The sequence below is a fragment of the Mastacembelus armatus genome, unplaced genomic scaffold (assembly GCF_900324485.2).
Source record: "Mastacembelus armatus unplaced genomic scaffold, fMasArm1.2, whole genome shotgun sequence".
Classification (NCBI taxonomy): domain Eukaryota; kingdom Metazoa; phylum Chordata; class Actinopteri; order Synbranchiformes; family Mastacembelidae; genus Mastacembelus; species Mastacembelus armatus.
Genome location: NW_022872874.1, coordinates 23,801 through 41,488, shown reverse-complemented (window position 1 = coordinate 41,488; position 17,688 = coordinate 23,801). Strand labels below are relative to the sequence as shown.

The following is a 17,688-nucleotide window of genomic DNA, read 5'->3' as shown; positions in this document are numbered from 1 at the left end:
CAAAGAATGGGACAGATACACATCAACTTGTGAGAGGCAGAGACACTTAGAAAACACAGATGTAAGAGGAGACAGAGATTCAGGGAGGAGCTAATCTGGAACTGAACTATAGAAGAGAGGAACTTCCATATTCAACAGAGTTTCAAGGCACAACCAGAAACATTATCTTCATTCAAACATGCTGCCATTGGACTGTTATGTACTTTCTCTACTGTTGCTATTGTTTCTAAGAGGTTTGTAGGATTGTGCATAAAGAAGTTCAGTTCCAGTGTTACCTGAATGTGATTTCTGGATTGAGACTTTCCCAACATTTTATAACAGAGTTATGTTTCCCTTCAGGTGTCGGCTGTGAAGATCTGAGTCCAGTCAACAATGAAAAGTTCAGTTTAGAAGACAGCACTGTCACTCTGTCCTACAAATACTCCAGACCTGCTACATATGATGATAATTTCTTCTGGTATCGCCAATATCCAGGAAAACCACCAGAGTTCCTCATCTCACATTCTGCTTCAGGACAAGTATTAAATAATCCAGTTCCTGGACTGAAGGTCAAAGTGGAGCAAAAGCAAATCAGCATGAACATCTCCTCTGCTGCAGTGTCTGACACTGCTGTGTACTACTGTGCTGTGAGGCCCACAGTGACAGGAAACACCAAAACTCTGTACAAAAACCTTTGGAGCAAAGACAACACAATACTCCACAACATCCACCAGAGGGAGACACTCACTGTTCAACTTCAGTGGTTTGTTGCAGGAAGTCAAAGCCCAATCAGCTTGATGCTGAGGAGAAGAGCTGTGCAGCAGACACTGTTTAGTTTTTTCATTCTACTGCAGTGGAAGAACACTGTTCATCTGCTGTCTGACTTCAACAACTCCAAAGACATGTTGCTTTACTTCTTTCTCTTTTTATCGCACTTTATAGGTGAGTTTGACCACAAACAGGCGTCTCATTGAATCTCACAATGAATTTGTCTTTGTCAGGAAGTCCTGGTCAACAGTTTGTGTCCACAGAGTAACACTGTACACTGACATTTTCCACTGTCTTCTCCTCTCAGCCTCATGGACAATGTTCGTCTAATGGCTTCATTTTCTCTACTTTTTCCAGGACTAACAGCTGGAGACACAATCTCTCCTGTAGAAGATGAAGTCACTGGAAGAGAAGGAGAATCTGTCAAACTCACATGTCGCTATCAAACAGCTGAAACTGGTGTTTATCTTTACTGGTACAAACATCATTCAGACCTGGAAGCTCCTCAGTTTATACTGTTGAAAGGAGCCAATGGGAACACAGGTCAATATATTCCTGATAATCGATATGAATCCCAAACATCAGCTACATCAACTGAACTGACCATAAAGAGTCTAACCCTGGCAGACACAGCTCTCTACTACTGTGCTCTAGAAACACAGTGATACAAAGTGTAGAAGAGTCTATACAAAAACCTGAACACAGATATCTGACTACTCTTCAAAGAGGAGGGAAGTGGGATTCAAACCACAGCTTCATATCAGATTTATTCTGCTCATTCCTGTTTGATCAGAGTCCCTGTGGTTACAGCTGCTAATGAAACACTGGGGGAGGATTCACATCAGCAGCAAATCCACATCAATGACAAACCAACTGTTGATGCTTCAGACACAAGAAACCATGAAAACAAATAAACAGACTCTGACTTACTCAGTTAATCCTCTTCATACACTGTGGGTCATTAGGCCACAATGAGCTCCTTCCATTGTTCATCATCCTTGGAAACATGGAGAACTACAGCCCAAATTCACACTAAAGTATTAACTAATAACACACTGACATCACTAGTTCATATGTTCAGACATCAAAATACACAGAAAAACTCAAAACAACAAAAGATTCAAACTTTCACAGCTGAAGATTTTTACCAAGTTTCAACATTTTTGATTGAAGCTTCAACAACAAATCCACCATCTTTGATTTGAGCAAACATGATATTTACATTCAAGACAATGTCTCCTCCTATTCATTAACAGCTGCCTCAGCTCAGGGTCTGTCCCAGATGTATTCAAGCATGCTGTGGTAAGGCCTTTTCTCAAAAAATCCAATCTTGATCCTGCACTTCTCTCAAACTTTAGACCAGGATCCTATTCACCTTTCTTGTCTAATGTTTTGGAAACAGTTGTTTTCATCCAGCTTCATTCTGTTTTTGAAAAGAACCATATCTTTGAAAAATTCCAATCTGGCTTTAGAACTCGGCACAGTACTGAACCCGCTCTCTTTAAGGTTCAGAATGATATCCTCCTGTCCCTGGATTCTAAGAAACCTATGCTGCTAGTAATGCTGGACCTCACCACAGCATTTGATACTGTGGGTCACTCCATCCCCCTGACACATTTGTCACACCTAGTTGCCCTTCAGGGACCTGTACTACAAGTGGTTCAGGTCCGATTTAATGAATAGAACCTTTCCTGTCATGATTGGTGACCTTTCCTTCTCTCCAGCTCCCCTGACCTCTGGTGTGCCACAGGGCTCCATTCTGGGCCCTGTTTTATTCTCTTTGTACATGTTACCATTAGGATCGATTATCACAAAATACAACGTCTCCTTTCATCTGTATGCAGATGACTTACAGATCTACCTGCCAGTTGTTTCTAACTTTCTAACTATCTCAGAACCTTCTTAGTTTGAACGAGCGCAAGACAGAATATATTCTCGTTGGCACCCCCAACCGTCCCAGTTTTGAGGCTTCTGGTTTTGACTCTCTGACACTTCACGGTCAAAAACCTGGGGTGCCTTAGACAATACTTAAACTTCCATAACACTTAATTTGTTGTGAAGGCAAGTTTTTTTCAGCTATGCCTCCTTGCAAAGGTTAACGCTTTCTGAACCCACAGTGACCTAGAGAAGCAATTCACACTTTCATTAGATCCCGGCTAGATTATTTCAACGCTCCTTATGTTGCATTAACCAAGCTGACATCCATCTTGCCACTTTTTCAGAATGCTGCGGCCGACTTGCTGACTAACACCAAAAAAACATGATCATATCTTCGCGATCCTTTATTCCCTCCACTGGCCTCCCGTACAATTCCAAATTCTATTTAAGCTTCTGTTGTTTACTTTCAGTCCAATCAAGGCACGGCACCTTCGTACTTATGAGAGATTTGAGTTCTCACCAACCAGCAGAGCTTTGTGTTCTCTGGCCAATATTTGCTCTCTTGATCGATGGTACAAACAATGGGTTTATTGTTCCAGTGGCAGGTCCCAAACTCTGAAACACTTTGACCATGAATTATGTTCATCATGACCTGCCCTGTTTAGAGCTAAACTTACGACCAGTTATTCAGACTGGCTTTTGGTTCATAGCAGACCCTGCCATTTTTTTTTTTTTGTGTGTCGGGTGTATTTTATAGTCCTTATTTATGTATATCCTTTATTTTTTAGATTTTTTAATGTTGTGAAGCACTTCGGTCAACCTGAGTTGTTGTAAGGTGCTATACAATAAAGACTGATTGATTGATTGATTGAAGAGAAAAAACATCCTGAAGAGAATTTACAAAGTCCCATTTGTCAAATGTTCCTTCTCAGTTTGCTTGTACTATTTGTGATAAAAGATATTAAGGGGTCGTAGCAGGTTCCACAACTTAGCAGCTTTATTATTCAGGGCAACGGGATGTGCAGCAGCTGTAAAACAGGAAACGGTAGCTGAAATGTCCAATGAGCACATACAAGAAATTGGCCACTGAAAGGGACTGGTCCACACTGTGTTCAGAGTAACGGTAAAACAGGATGGAAGAAACAGCACTCAAATCACTGAGATCTAGGAAAACAAAGAGATACCCAGCCTTGGTTCAATGATCACACCCACTGTGTCAGACAGCAATGCAGGAAATCAGAGCTTAAGTGGAAGAAAGACAAACTTAGGGTCTCATATGAAATATTCTGTGAATCCTTAAAACACGTCCAAATTGCTGTTAATAATGCTAAATCAAATTATTTCTCAGAAATAATTGCTAAGAATGCCCATAGGCCTAAGGTCCTTATTTAATACACTGACTCTGTTCTGAACCCTACCACAGTGGGCCACCCTATTGCAACACCTGAGTTCTGGAAAAATATTTGGAATTTTTTGTGGATAAAACTCAAGTTATTAGAGCACATGTATCATGATCAGTTGTGGTTCATTCTGAAATCCTGTCGCCCTCTAGGTCTTTTAGCCATTTTGATTCCATTTCCCTGTTTCAGCTGCAAGATTTAGTTTCTTCGCTGAAACCTACAAATTCCAGTTAAATACAGAGTCGATTTTAAGGTCTTGCTGTTCGTTTATAAAGCTCTGCACGGGCTAGTACCCCAGTATATTGCTGATCTCCTCAAACCACATTCTGTGTCTGGATCTCTTTGTTCCTGTAAACAGTTGCTGCTCTCTGTCCCACAGTCTCGTTTAAGACTAAGGGTGACGAAGCTTTTTCAGTTGCAGGTCCTACACAGTGGGATGCACTTCCAGTTGCCGTGAGATCCTCGTCCACATTGGACACTTTTAAATCTAGATTGAAGACTCATATATTCTCCTTAGTCTATGGGAGTGTCTGAGAATACTGGATTACAAAGTTATTTATGTTTTTACTTAATTATCTTTTTATTTTGCTTAATTTATGTTCATAAACTGTACAGCACTTTGGAACAACACTTGTTGCTTGTAAATGTGCTTTATAAATAAATGTGAACTTTAACTTGAACTATCTCAATAAATGGTCCCACAGAAACCAACAGAACTGGATGCAGGTGTTGCTGCAGCTGTTTATGAAGAATCTCATCGTTTTACAGAATCTGAAATGGTTCCAGAACTTAACCATAGATGAGCTATTGGGTTTGACATGGTCTCTGAAAAGTTTCTGCACTGACGGACGGTTTTGATTCAGGATATGGAGAAAGTCAGTGTCAATACAAAGAATCCAGACTGTGATGACAAACCACTGAAGTTTAACAGTGTGTGTCTCCCTCTGGTGGATGTTGTGGAGTATTGTGTTGTCTTTGCTCCAAAGGTTTTTGTACAGAGTTTTGGTGTTTCCTGTCACTGTGGGCTGCAGAGCACAGTAGTACACAGCAGAGTCAGACAGCTGAAGCTTCTGGATCTTCAGAGGAGCTGATCTGGATGTGGAATCCAGTGTGGATGAAAATCTCTCCCTGTACTCGTCTGGTGTGTTGCCTTCATCCAGTTTATATCTGCTCAGGATGAACGTGGGGCTGTTGTTTCCATCCTGTTTGTACCAGTAGAGATAATCATTTGTTGAACTGCTGTTATACAGACAGCCAAGTGTTACTGCGTCTCCTTCAGTAGCAGTCTCATCTCCTTCTGGCTGCAGCACGTTGTCTTTTTGTGCTCTGCATTCTGTAAAACACCAACAAACAGTGTCAGTGTGCTGTTAAAGAGTCATGTCAATGCTGGGATGATATCAGAGAAACAGAGTTGTGTTCATACCAAGGCACATAGCAGCCAGCAACACTGAGATGAACAGAGGCGTCATATGTGCAGTGTTGAGGAACTGGGAGCTCCAGCCAGTATGAAGAAGGCTGTGATCTCTCTGTTTAGTCTTCATCAACACTAAGTTGGTGGATTAGAAGGAGGAGCCTGATCACAGTGACAGGGCTCATTCACAGCCCTGTGTTATTCCCCTGCTGACAACTTTACTCTGAACACAGTTTGGACCAGTCTCCTTTCAGTGTCCAACTTGTCTTGTATGTGATCATCATTGGACATTTCAGCTGACCCGTTTCCTGTTTTACAGCTGCTGCACATTCCCGTTGGCCCCTGATATATAAAGCTGCTAATTGTTGGGAACCTGCTACGACCCCTTTAATATCTTTTATCACAAATAGTACAAGCAAACTGAGAAGGAACATTTGACAAATGGGACTTTGTAAATTCTCTTCAGGATTTTTTTCTCTTCAATCAATCAATCAATCAGTCTTTATTTGTATAGCACCTTACAACAACTCAGGTTGACCGAAGTGCTTCACAACATTAAAAAAATCTAAAAAATAAAGGATATATACAATAATAAGGACTATAAAATACACCCGACACACAAAAAAAAAAAAAAATGGCAGGGTCGTGCTATGAATCAAAAGCCAGTCTGAATAACTGCGTTTTAAGTTTAGCTCTAAACAGGGGCAGGTCATTGATGGAGCATAATTCAATGGTCAAAGTGTTCGAGAGTTTGGGACCTGCCACTGGCACAATAAACCCATTGTTTGTACCTCGATCAAGAGAGCAAATATTGGCCAGCAGAACACAAAGCTCTGCTGGGTTGGTGAGAACTTCAAATCTCTCATAAGTACGAAGGTGCCGTGCCATTGATTGGACTGAAAGTAAACAACAGAAGCTTAAATAGAATTTGGAATTATACGGGGAGCCAGTGGAGGGAATACAGGATCGCGGAGATATGATCATGTTTTTTGGTGTTAGTCAGCAAGTCGGCCGCAGCATTCTGAAGAAGTTGCAAGCGATGGATGCCAGCTTGGTTAATGCAAACATAAGGAGCGTTGAAATAATCTAGCCAGGATCTAATGAAAGTGTGAATTGCTTCTCTAGGTCACTGTGGTTCAGAAAGGGCTTAACCTTTGCTAGGAGGCATAGCTGAAAAAAACTTGCCTTCACAACAGAATTAATTTGTTTATGGAAGTTTAAGTTATTGTCTAAGGTCACCCCCAGGTTTTTGACCGTGAAGTGTCAGAGAGTCAAAACCAAAAGCCTCAAAACTGGGACGGTTGGGGGTGCCAACGAGAATATATTCTGTCCTGCGCTCGTTCAAACTAAGAAAGTTCTGAGATAACCAGATTTTGATGTCATCCAAACACCTACAGATGGATATGAGTGTGTCAGAATAATTAGAAAAGACTGGCAGGTAGATCTGTAAGTCATCTGCATACAGATGAAAGGAGACGTTGTATTTTGTGATAATCGATCCAAATGGTAACATGTACAAAGAGAATAAAACAGGGCCCAGAATGGAGCTCTGTGGCACACCAGAGGTCAGGGGAGCTGGAGAGAAGGAAAGGTCACCAATCACGACAGGAAAGGTTCTATTCATTAAATAGGACCTGAACCACTTGTAGTACAGGTCCCTGAAGGCCAACTAGGTGTGATAAATGTGTCAGGGTGTCAGGGGGATGGAGTGACCCACAGTATCAAATGCTGTGGTGAGGTCCAGCATTACTAGCAGCATAGGTTTCTTAGAATCCAGGGACAGGAGGATATCGTTCTGAACCTTCAAGAGAGCGGGTTCAGTACTGTGCCGAGTTCTAAAGCCAGACTGGAATTTTTCAATGATATGGTTCTTTTCAAAAACAGAATGAAGCTGGATGAAAACAACTGTTTCCAAAACATTAGACAAGAAAGGTGAATAGGATACTGGTCTAAAGTTTGAGAGAAGTGCAGGATCAAGATTGGATTTTTTGAGAAAAGGCCTTACCACAGCATGCTTGAATACATCTGGGACAGACCCTGAGCTGAGGCAGCTGTTAATGAATAGGAGGAGACATTGTCTTGAATGTAAATATCATGTTTGCTCAAATCAAAGATGGTGGATTTGTTGTTGAAGCTTCAATCAAAAATGTTGAAACTTGGTAAAAATCTTCAGCTGTGAAAGTTTGAATCTTTTGTTGTTTTGAGTTTTTCTGTGTATTTTGATGTCTGAACATATAAACTAGTGATGTCAGTGTGTTATTAGTTAATACTTTAGTGTGAATTTGGGCTGTAGTTCTCCATGTTTCCAAGGATGGTGAACAATGGAAGGAGCTCATTGTGGCCTAATGACCCACAGTGTATGAAGAGGATTAACTGAGTAAGTCAGTCTGTTTATTTGTTTTCATGGTTTCTTGTGTCTGAAGCATCAACAGTTGGTTTGTCATTGATGTGGATTGGCTGCTGATATGAATCCTCCCCCAGTGTTTCATTAGCAGCTGTAACCACAGGGACTCTGATCAAACAGGAATGAGCAGAATAAATCTGATATGAAGCTGTGGTTTGAAATCCCACTTCCCTCCTCTTTGAAGAGTAGTCAGATATCTGTGTTCAGGTTTTTGTACAGACTCTTCTACACTTTGTATCACTGTGTTTCTAGAGCACAGAAGTAGAGAGCTGTGTCTGCCAGGGTTAGAGTCTTTATGGTCAGTTCAGTTGATGCATCTGATGTTTGGGATTCATATCGATTATCAGGAATATATTGATCTGTTTCCCCTTTGGCTCCTTTCCAGAGTATAAACTGAGGAGCTTCCAGATCTGAATGATGTTTGTACCAGTAAAGATAAACATAAGTTGCAGTTGTTTGATAGCGACATGTGAGTTTGACAGATTCTCCTTCTCTTCCAGTGACTTCATCTTCTACAGGAGAGATTTTGTCTCCAGTTGTTAGTCCTGGAAAAAGTAAAGAAAAATGAAGCCATTAGATGAACATTGTCCATGAGGCTGAGAGGAGAAGACAGTGGAAAATGTCAGTGTACAGTGTTACTCTGTGGACACAAACAGTTGACCAGGACTTCCTGACAAAGACAAATTCATTGCGAGGTTGAATGAGACGCCTGTTTGTGGTCAAACTCACCTATAAAGTGAGATAAAAAGAGAAAGAAGTAAAGCAACATGTCTTTGGAGTTGTTGAAGTCAGACAGCAGATGAACAGTGTTCTTCCACTGCAGTAGAATGAAACAACTAAACAGTGTCTGCTGCACAGCTCTTCTCCTCAGCATCAAGCTGATTGGGCTTTGACTTCCTGCAACAAACCACTGAAGTTTAACAGTGTGTGTCTCCCTCTGGTGGATGTTGTGGAGTATTGTGTTGTCTTTGCTCCAAAGGTTTTTGTACAGAGTTTTGGTGTTTCCTGTCACTGTGGGCCTCACAGCACAGTAGTACACAGCAGAGTCAGACACTGCAGCAGAGGAGATGTTCATGCTGATTTGCTTTTCCTCCACTTCGACCTTCAGTCCAGGAACTGGATTATTTAATACTTGTCCTGAAGCAGAGTGTGAGATGAGGAACTCTGGTGGTTTTCCTGGATATTGGCGATACCAGAATAAATTATCACCAGTTGACAGTTTGGGGTATTTGTAGGACAGAGTGACAGTGCTGTCTTCTAAACTGAACTTTTCACTGCTGACTGGAGTCAGATCTTCACAGCCGACACCTGAAGGAAGACATAACTCTGTTATAACTTAATGCTCCAAAGGTTTTATCAGTGAATTCTATTTTACATTTCTATGTTCACTAGTGAATTTTCTCCTACCTGTCAGTGTGATCAGAAACAAAGCTGAAAACAGATGTAAGTGCACTGACTCCATCTTAAAGATAGAAGCTGTTTCTGCTTTAAACTCCACTGTGAGAGTTTGTCTTTTCTGTTCTTCAGTCACAGTTTTGCTCCTCCCTTCATCTCTTCATCTCCTCCTTTCACACAGGACTGACGACTTTTCAGCTTCTCACTGGTCTTTATTGCTTTGCATAACATTGCATGGTTTTTATCACTAACTGGCTCATTATCCAGGCTGTGGAGCTTGTTCATAAATGTTGTAGTTATTTTAAAGGGAGAAGGCTCATGGTCATTTGACTCCAAAGCAGCTTTTGCATTGGCGTCACATTCACTGACTGATGGTAACATAAAGTGAGAGGCTGCTTCATAAAAAGAGGTTCATGAATGACTGAATCATTTTATTGCAGACTCACTACCCGCTCTTTCCTAACCAGGGTCCCAGGGATCAGCTGGAGCCTATCCCACCTCTCTTTGGGTGAAAGGCAGGGGGACACCCTGGACAGGTCCCCAGTCCATCACAGGGCCACATAGAGACAAACAACCTCACACACTCACACTCACTCCTATGGGCAATTTAGAGTCACCAATCAACCTGACATGCATGTTTTTGGACTGTGGGAGGAAACCGGAGTACCTGGAGAAAACTGGCCAAAGCGAAAATAATGTAATTTCCAGATCTATCCAGATGGCAAATAAAGTTATACATGAGTTTTCTTAACACTGCTTGAAAAGTATTTACTTGTAAGGTCACAAACAGCTCAATAGCACACCACCATCTAGGCTTCTTAAGCAATATTCCCTACACCGGGAGTGGTAGGCTAGCTCGGTGCACCGATGGTCCTCCTGCAGTCTAGGCCTGTAGCAGCATAACTAAGGGATGATTCAGGGTTACCTGAAGCCAGCCCTAACTATACGCTTTGTTAAAAAGGAAGGTTTTAAATCTAGCCTTAAAAGTACAGCGTGTCTGCCTCCTGAACCCAGACTGGGAGCTGGTTCCACAGGAGAGGAGCTTGATGGCTATAGGCTCTGCCTCCTGAACCCAGACTGGGAGCTGGTTCCACAGGAGAGGAGCTTGATGGCTATAGGCTCTGCCTCCCATTCTACTTTTGGAAACTCTGGGAACCACAGGGAGAAAGAAGGCAGTTCTAGAGATTTGTTTTATGTGTGAATTAAAGAACATGTCCTTGTCCTGGTTCAAGGTTTTTCACAGTAGTGCTGGAGGCCAGGGCTATGCCATCTAAAGTAGCTACATTGTTAGAAAAGCTATTTCTGAGGCTTTTAGGCCCAAATACAATAACTTCTGTTTTCTCTAAATTTAAAAGTAAAAAGTAACTGGTCATCCAGGCCTTTACGTTCTTTAGACACAGCTAAAGTCTCGCTAACTGGTTTGTGTTATCAGGTTTCATAGATAGATACAGCTGAGTGTCATCTGCATAGCAGTGGTAATTAATAGAATGCTTCCTAATAGTATTGCCTAAAGGAAGCATGTATAAGGTGAACAGAATCGGTCTAAGCACAGAACCTTGTGGAACTCCAAAACTAACTTTTGTGCACATGGAAGGTTTATCATGAACATGAACAAATTGGAATCTGTCCGATAAATAAGACTGGAACCATTTTAACGCTTTTCCTTCGATTCCAATCACGTGTTCCAGTCTCTGTAATAAGATGCTGTGGTCAGTAGTGTCAAGTGCAGCACTAAGGTCTAGCAAGACAAGTATAGAGATGAGTCCATTATCATGTAGTGAGTACTGGTTCGAGATTCAATTCAATTCAATTCAATTTTATTTGTATAGCGCCAAATCACAATACAAATCATCTCAAGGCACTTTACAAAAACTAAAACTAAAAACCCAACAATTCCCTTATGAGCAAGCACTTGGCGACAGTGGAGAGGAAAAAACCTCCAGCAGAACCGGGCTCAGTTTGGGCAGCCATCTGCCTCGACCGGTTGGGGTGAGTGGATAGAGCAGAGAGAAAAGAACAGCAACAATAAACAACAAATAGACACTGCAAGTTGGTGGGGCCAGTAACTGCACATCAGCGATAAACAGTTCCAGGACCAGGGACACCTGCAGAAGGTACAGATAGAGAGAGAGAGAGAGGGAGAGAGCACAAACTAGGGGAGAGAGAGAGCACATGGTTAGTGACATTCAATGGTGGAATATACATGAGGTGGGAGGAGAGAAGAGGGCGGGGGGGGAGGGGGGGGGTGGGTTAGGGTAGGGAAGCTCAGTGCACCGATGGTCCTCGGGCAGTCTAGGCCTATAGCAGCATAACTAACTAAGGGATGGTTCAGGGTTGCCTGAAGCCAGCCCTAACTATATGCTTTGTCAAAGAGGAAGGTTTTAAGTCTAGCCTTAAAAGTACAGAGAGTGTCTGCCTCCTGAACCCAGGCTGAGAGCTGGTTCCACAGGAGAGGAGCTTGATAGCTAAAGGCTCTGCCTCCCATTCTGCTTTTGAGAACTCTGGGAACCACAAGTAGGCCTGCACTCTGAGAGCGAAGTGGTCTATTAGGATAATATGGTACTATGAGGTCTTTAAGGTATGAAGGAGCTTGATTATGAAGGGATTTGTATGTGAGAAGAAGGATTTTAAATTCTATTCTATATTTTACAGGGAGCCAATGAAGAGAAGCCAATATAGGAGAAATATGATCTCTCTTGCTAGTTCCTGTCAGGACTCTGGCTGCGGCATTCTGGATTAATTGGAGGCTTTTTATTAAGATATTAGGACATCCAGATAGTAATGAGTTACAGTAATCTAGCCTTGAGGAAACAAATGCATGGACTAGTTTTTCTGCATCATTTTGAGACAGGATGTTCCTAATTTTGGAAATGTTGCGCAGGTGAAAGAATGCAGTTCTAGAAATTTGTTTTATGTGTGAGTTAAAGGACATGTCCTGGTCAAAAATAACTCCAAGGTTTTTTACAGTAGTGCTGGAGGCCAGGGCTATGCCATCTAGAGTAGCTATAATTTTAGAGAAGTTATTTCTGAGATTTTTAGGCCCAAATATAATGACTTCTGTTTTCTCCGAGTTTAAAAGTAAAAAGTTACTGGTCATCCAGGCCTTTATGTCAGTTAGACAGGCTTGAATTCTGGTTAACTGGTTTGTGTTAACAGGTTTCATAGACAGATATAACTGAGTGTCATCTGCATAGCAGTGGTAATTAATAGAGTGCTTCCTAATGATATATCCTAAAGGAAGCATGTACAAGGTGAACAGAATAGGTCCTAGCACAGAACCTTGTGGAACTCCATAACTAACTTTTGTTCGTGTGGAAGGTTCATCATGGACATGAACAAACTGGAATCTGTCCAATAAATAGGATTGGAACCACTTTAACGCTGTTCCTCTGATACCAATCACATGCTCCAGTCTCTGTAATAAGATGTTGTGGTCAATAGTGTTGAATGCTGCACTAAGGTCTAGGAGGACAAGTATCGAAACAAGTCCATTATCTGAGGCTAAGAGAATATCGTTGGTAACTTTCAACAGTGCTGTTTCTGTACTATGATGTGCTCTAAATCCTGATTGAAAATCTTCAAATAGTTCATTCCTGTGTAAGTGGTCTGATAGCTGCTTAGCAACAGCTTTTTCTAGGATTTTAGAAATAAATGGCAGGTTGGATATTGGTCTATAATTAGCCAAGACTCCTGGATCAAGACTAGGCTTTTTGAGTAAAGGTTTGATTACTGCAGTCTTAAAGGTCTGTGGTACGTAGCCTGATACTAGAGATAAATTTACCAAGTCCAATAAAGATGAGTTCATTAATGGCAGGGTGCCTTTAAGCAGTCTAGTCGGGATGGGGTCCAAGAGACACGTTGATGATTTCGATGAAGCAACTACTGATGTAAATTCAGAGAGATCTATAGGAGAGAAGCAGTCTAAACCTAACTGAGGTCCTACAGATGATTCAAGAGCTACTGTAGTAGAAGATTCATTTATTGCAGGTATAGGAAGCATCTGCTGAATTTTATCTCTAATAGTTGTGATTTTATTTGTAAAGAAACTCATAAATTCATCACTGCTGAGAGCTAAGGGAACACTGGGCTCAACGGAGCTGTGACTTTTTGTCAGCCTGGCTACAGTGCTGAAAAGAAACCTGGGATTGTTCTTATTTTCCTCTATTAGTGATGAATAGTATGCAGTTCTGGCTTTACGGAGAGCTTTTTTATATGTTAGTAGACTGTTTTTCCAGGCTAGAAAAATTTCCTCTAAGTTTGTGGAACGCCACTTCCTTTCCAGCCTTCGTGATGCCTGCTTTAAGGTACGAACATGTAGATTATACCATGGGGCTAGTCTTCTCTGAATCACTAACTTCTTTTTCAGAGGGACCACAGAATCAAGCGTTTCACGCAGTGAGGTTACAGCGCTGTCAACAACATGATCAATTTGGTAGGGAGTAGGATTAAGGCAGCTGCCCTCCACTATGTTTATACTTGGCATAGATGCAAATAAAGATGGAATCATTTTCTTAAATTTATTAACAGCGTTGTCGGATAAACATCTGCTGTAGTGGAATTTTCTTCCAGACGCTGCATGATCCATCATTTTAAATTCGAAAGTTATTAAAGAATGATCTGACAAAACAGGATTTGGGGGAAAAATTATTAGATGTTCAATTTCGATGCCATAGGTCAGAACAAGATCAAGGGTGTGATTAAAACAGTGGGTGGGTTTATTAACGTTTTGAATGAAACCAATTGAATCTAATATAGAATTAAATGCAATGCTGAGGCTGTTATTTTCAACATCTACATGAATGTTAAAATCTCCCACTATAATGACTTTATCTGATCTAAGCACTAAATCAGACAGGAAGTCTGGGAATTCAGTTAAAAACTCTGAGTAAGGGACAGGTGGACGGTCCACAGTGACAAGTAGAACTGGTTTTTGTGTTTTCCAGTTTGTATGTGAGAGACTAAGAGTGAGGCTCTCAAATGAGTTATAACTGTTCTGAGGATGAAAGTTTAATAATAAGTTTGACTGGAAGATTGCAGCTACTCCCCCACCTCGACCTGTGCTTCGAGGAACATGATCATTTTTATGACTGAGGGGGGTTGATTCATTCAGACTGACATATTCATCCTGCTGTAACCAGGTTTCAGTAAGATAAAGTAGGTCAATTTGGTGATCAGTTATCAAATCATTTACTAACAGAGATTTAGAAGAAAGGGACCTAATATTTAATAATCCACATTTGACAGTTCTTTTTTTCTGTTCAATAAGAGGAGTGGTCTTAATTATTATTAAGTTTTTATGAATAACTCCTCTTCTGTTAACTTCTGATTTATTTGATTTATATGTTCGAGGGGCAGACACAGTCTCTATGTGGTTTGAGGGGGGCGGCGGCTCTAAGGAAACTGCAGAGAAGCGTTTTAGACTGAGTCTCTGCATCCCGGTCCCCACCCTGGATTGTCACGCTTTAGGTCGGCTAAGAAACTCGAGATCACTACGATACTCTGGCTCCATGATTTATTGATATATATATTGTTGGTTTGTGAGGCTACACTATCTGTTCTGTGTATCATTAGCCTCTCTAGCTGAAGAGCAGCATCTGTGATGTTCTCAGTTAGCAAAGTTTCAGTGTAGTCAAAGACACAGCAGTCCCCCCATGATTCATTCACCTGTTATTCTCTGGTCTTCAAAGAATCCAGACTGTGATGACAAACCACAGAAGTTTAACAGTGTGTGTCTCCCTCTGGTGGATGTTGTGGAGTATTGTGTTGTCTTTGCTCCAAAGGTTTTTGTACAGAGTTTTGGTGTTTCCTGTCACTGTGGGCCGCAGAGCACAGTAGTACACAGCAGAGTCAGACAGCTGAAGCTTCTGGATCTTCAGAGGAACTGATGTCTTGTTGATTTCAGCATTAAATCTGTCTTTCTGAAAGTCTGGAGCTTTTTCTACTGATGTGGAGAAAGATTTCATCATGTACTTTGGGAAATCGTTTTCTTCTTGTTTATACCAGAACAAAGTGGGACTTGCTCTTGTTGTCTCAAAAGTACAACCCAGTGTGGCTGTGTCTCCTTCAGCAGCAATGACATCTCCTGTTGGCTGGATCACTCTGTCTTCTCCTTTACACTCTGGGGAAGAACAGAACATGCAGAGGAAGAGATGGATCAATGAAGATGCTTGGTGAAAGCAGAACAATCAGCAGGTTTAAAGAGTTACCTGGCAAAGAGACAGATACATAGACATGTAGAATGAATCTGATTTTCAGGGATCATTGTCAGTGTGAACCATAAAAAGGGCTGATGTCAGCTCAGTGATGTGTTCAAATGTTTGAGGATAAAACATGTTGTACTTTCTATCTTACCAAAGCAAAGAGCAGCAAGAATAATCCACAGCCAATGTTCCATCTGTCCAAGCAGGTTGAAATGAACAGGAGAAACTAGCTGATGTTCAACATTCAGTCTGAGAATTGTTCTTATCGACACAACGGTTGAACACAGGGCAGAAGTAGTGCACCGCCTACTTGATGATGTGGCCCTCTAGTGGAGGTAAACCGTTGACTTCAACAGTGTGGAAAAAAGGCTTCCAGCAGCTTGTCAGTGTGTCAGCTTGTGTTTTTGTACAGAGACTGTGGGTTTGCTGTCACTGTGGGCCTCACAGCACAGTAGTACAGAGCAGAGTCTGTCACTGCAGCAGAGGAGATCTGCAGATCCAGATGTTTTTCTCCAGACAGTTGAGTCGAGAACCTTTTGTCTGATTTCAGAGAATCTGATAAGTTTGAAATGTTCAACCCTGAGATGTACAAAAGGAACTCTGGTGGTTTTCCTGGATATTGGCGATACCAGAAGAAATAATCACTAGGTGTTATAGTTTTGGAGTATTTGTAGGACAGAGTGACAGTGCTGTCTTCTAATCTGAACTCCTCATTGCTGACTGGAGTCAGATCTTCACAGCCGACACCTGAAGGAAGAGATGAATGTTGTTAAAGATGATACTAAACTCTGATAGTCTGTTCCAGTGGTTTTCATGATTCCTGATTTTTCTATATTTTAGTTCAGATTTTAACAATTTGAACAACAAAAATGAACAAACACAATAACAGACGTACAAACAGACCAAAGCAGGAACTGAAGTCAGTGTGCACAGTAGAGTTTGTACAGACTGACAAACTGAAAGTGACCCATAGCAGTAAAGCTCAGGTTTGGGTCTCATGTCTGATTCCTGCTGTAACCTACCTTTTAGTATGATCAGAACAAGAGAAAATATTCCACAGCGTTGCAGTGAGAGCATCTTACACACAGTATCTGTGTTGTGTTTGCTTTAGATATTGAATGAATCTCACAGTGGGACTAGTTCTGCTCTTTGTCAGATTTGCTCCTCCCTCAACCTGTTCGTCCTCTGATATCACTGAACGTTATCGACGCTAAAATCACTCTGAACAGATAAACCTTTATTTTTCTGCTGGCTTTTCTTTTTGTTTCTTTTGGCATATTTATGAACATCCTCAAAGAATCCTGTGAAGTCTAGTCTCCAAATGGCAGCATCATAAGTCATTTACACATCATTTAAAATCATGGTGAAATTGGTTTTATATAGTCTGGAGATGGCCTCATGTAGGACTTCAGAGACTGAACATTGTGCTGTGGATTTCATAAGTAATTGATCAAATTTGCTCCAAAAATGTGTGAGGTCTTCAGGCAGCCACTGTTTTCTACAAAATGACTGTTGGACAAACGCAGCATGTATTTGTGCCTGTAATTAAAATCAGTGAAGTCAGATAAAATTCTTAATTAGTCTATGGGCAGTTTTATCATGCACACACCAATCCAGCCCTCTCTCAGACAGACTGCCCATGTGAGTCTACACTAACAGTACTTTGTACTGCATGTGCCTGGTAATCTCCTGGCTCCAAACCAGCTCAGTTTTGCTGTGGTTGGTACAATGATGGAGCTGATGGACTGTGCATTTGTACAATGAGTATGTACTCAGTGTATCAGTACATCTCTCATTTCTACCTAACACTCAATACACTTCTCATTACAGAAGACACACTTTGCTACTTCTGTCATTCATGTGTCGCTGAATTCAATGAGTTTATTTTTTAATAGTTGGGGCCAAATCAAAGGATGTCAGATTTGGATCCACTCAGCTGCAGAAGGTCCATGAACTCCAGCACTGACCTTGGCATTAACAGGCAAAACAGCAGGACCAGCTCCTGATACACATTATGATGGAAGGTGCAGCAACATGGTGGAAATGGACCTGAATTTGGGAGTATTATAATCCATGTGACCTCATAGGTTCAGATGACTTGGGACTGATCCTTGTGGTACATCATAACAAATTTGAGCTTAGAATCCTGGAACGTTGCGTGATGATCATAACTGACACCTGATTACATCCACAGGTCACGGACAAGGCTATGGAGCTAGCGTCTGCTCAACCCACCACAGTGATGTAGATGTG

At 41.4% G+C, this 17,688-nt stretch overlaps 3 gene segments (V, D, J or C); all 3 read right to left on the bottom strand.

Annotated features, from left to right (window-relative positions):
- Nucleotides 1–4,339: 4,339 nt before the first annotated feature.
- On the bottom strand, nt 4,340–5,676 carry LOC113129662 (T cell receptor alpha variable 19-like). The segment is given in 3 exon segments: nt 4,340–4,512; nt 4,990–5,358; nt 5,449–5,676. Coding segments are annotated over 3 exon segments (660 nt in total).
- Nucleotides 5,677–8,804: 3,128 nt separating this feature from the next.
- Nucleotides 8,805–9,329, bottom strand: LOC113129664 (T cell receptor alpha variable 4-like; the record flags this gene model as incomplete). The annotated part of the segment is given in 2 exon segments: nt 8,805–9,148; nt 9,248–9,329. Coding segments are annotated over 2 exon segments (399 nt in total), but the record flags the coding sequence as incomplete, so codon positions are not given.
- Nucleotides 9,330–15,712: 6,383 nt separating this feature from the next.
- LOC113129663 (T cell receptor alpha variable 3-like) lies at nt 15,713–16,536 on the bottom strand. The segment is given in 2 exon segments: nt 15,713–16,182; nt 16,458–16,536. Coding segments are annotated over 2 exon segments (411 nt in total).
- Nucleotides 16,537–17,688: the final 1,152 nt, after the last annotated feature.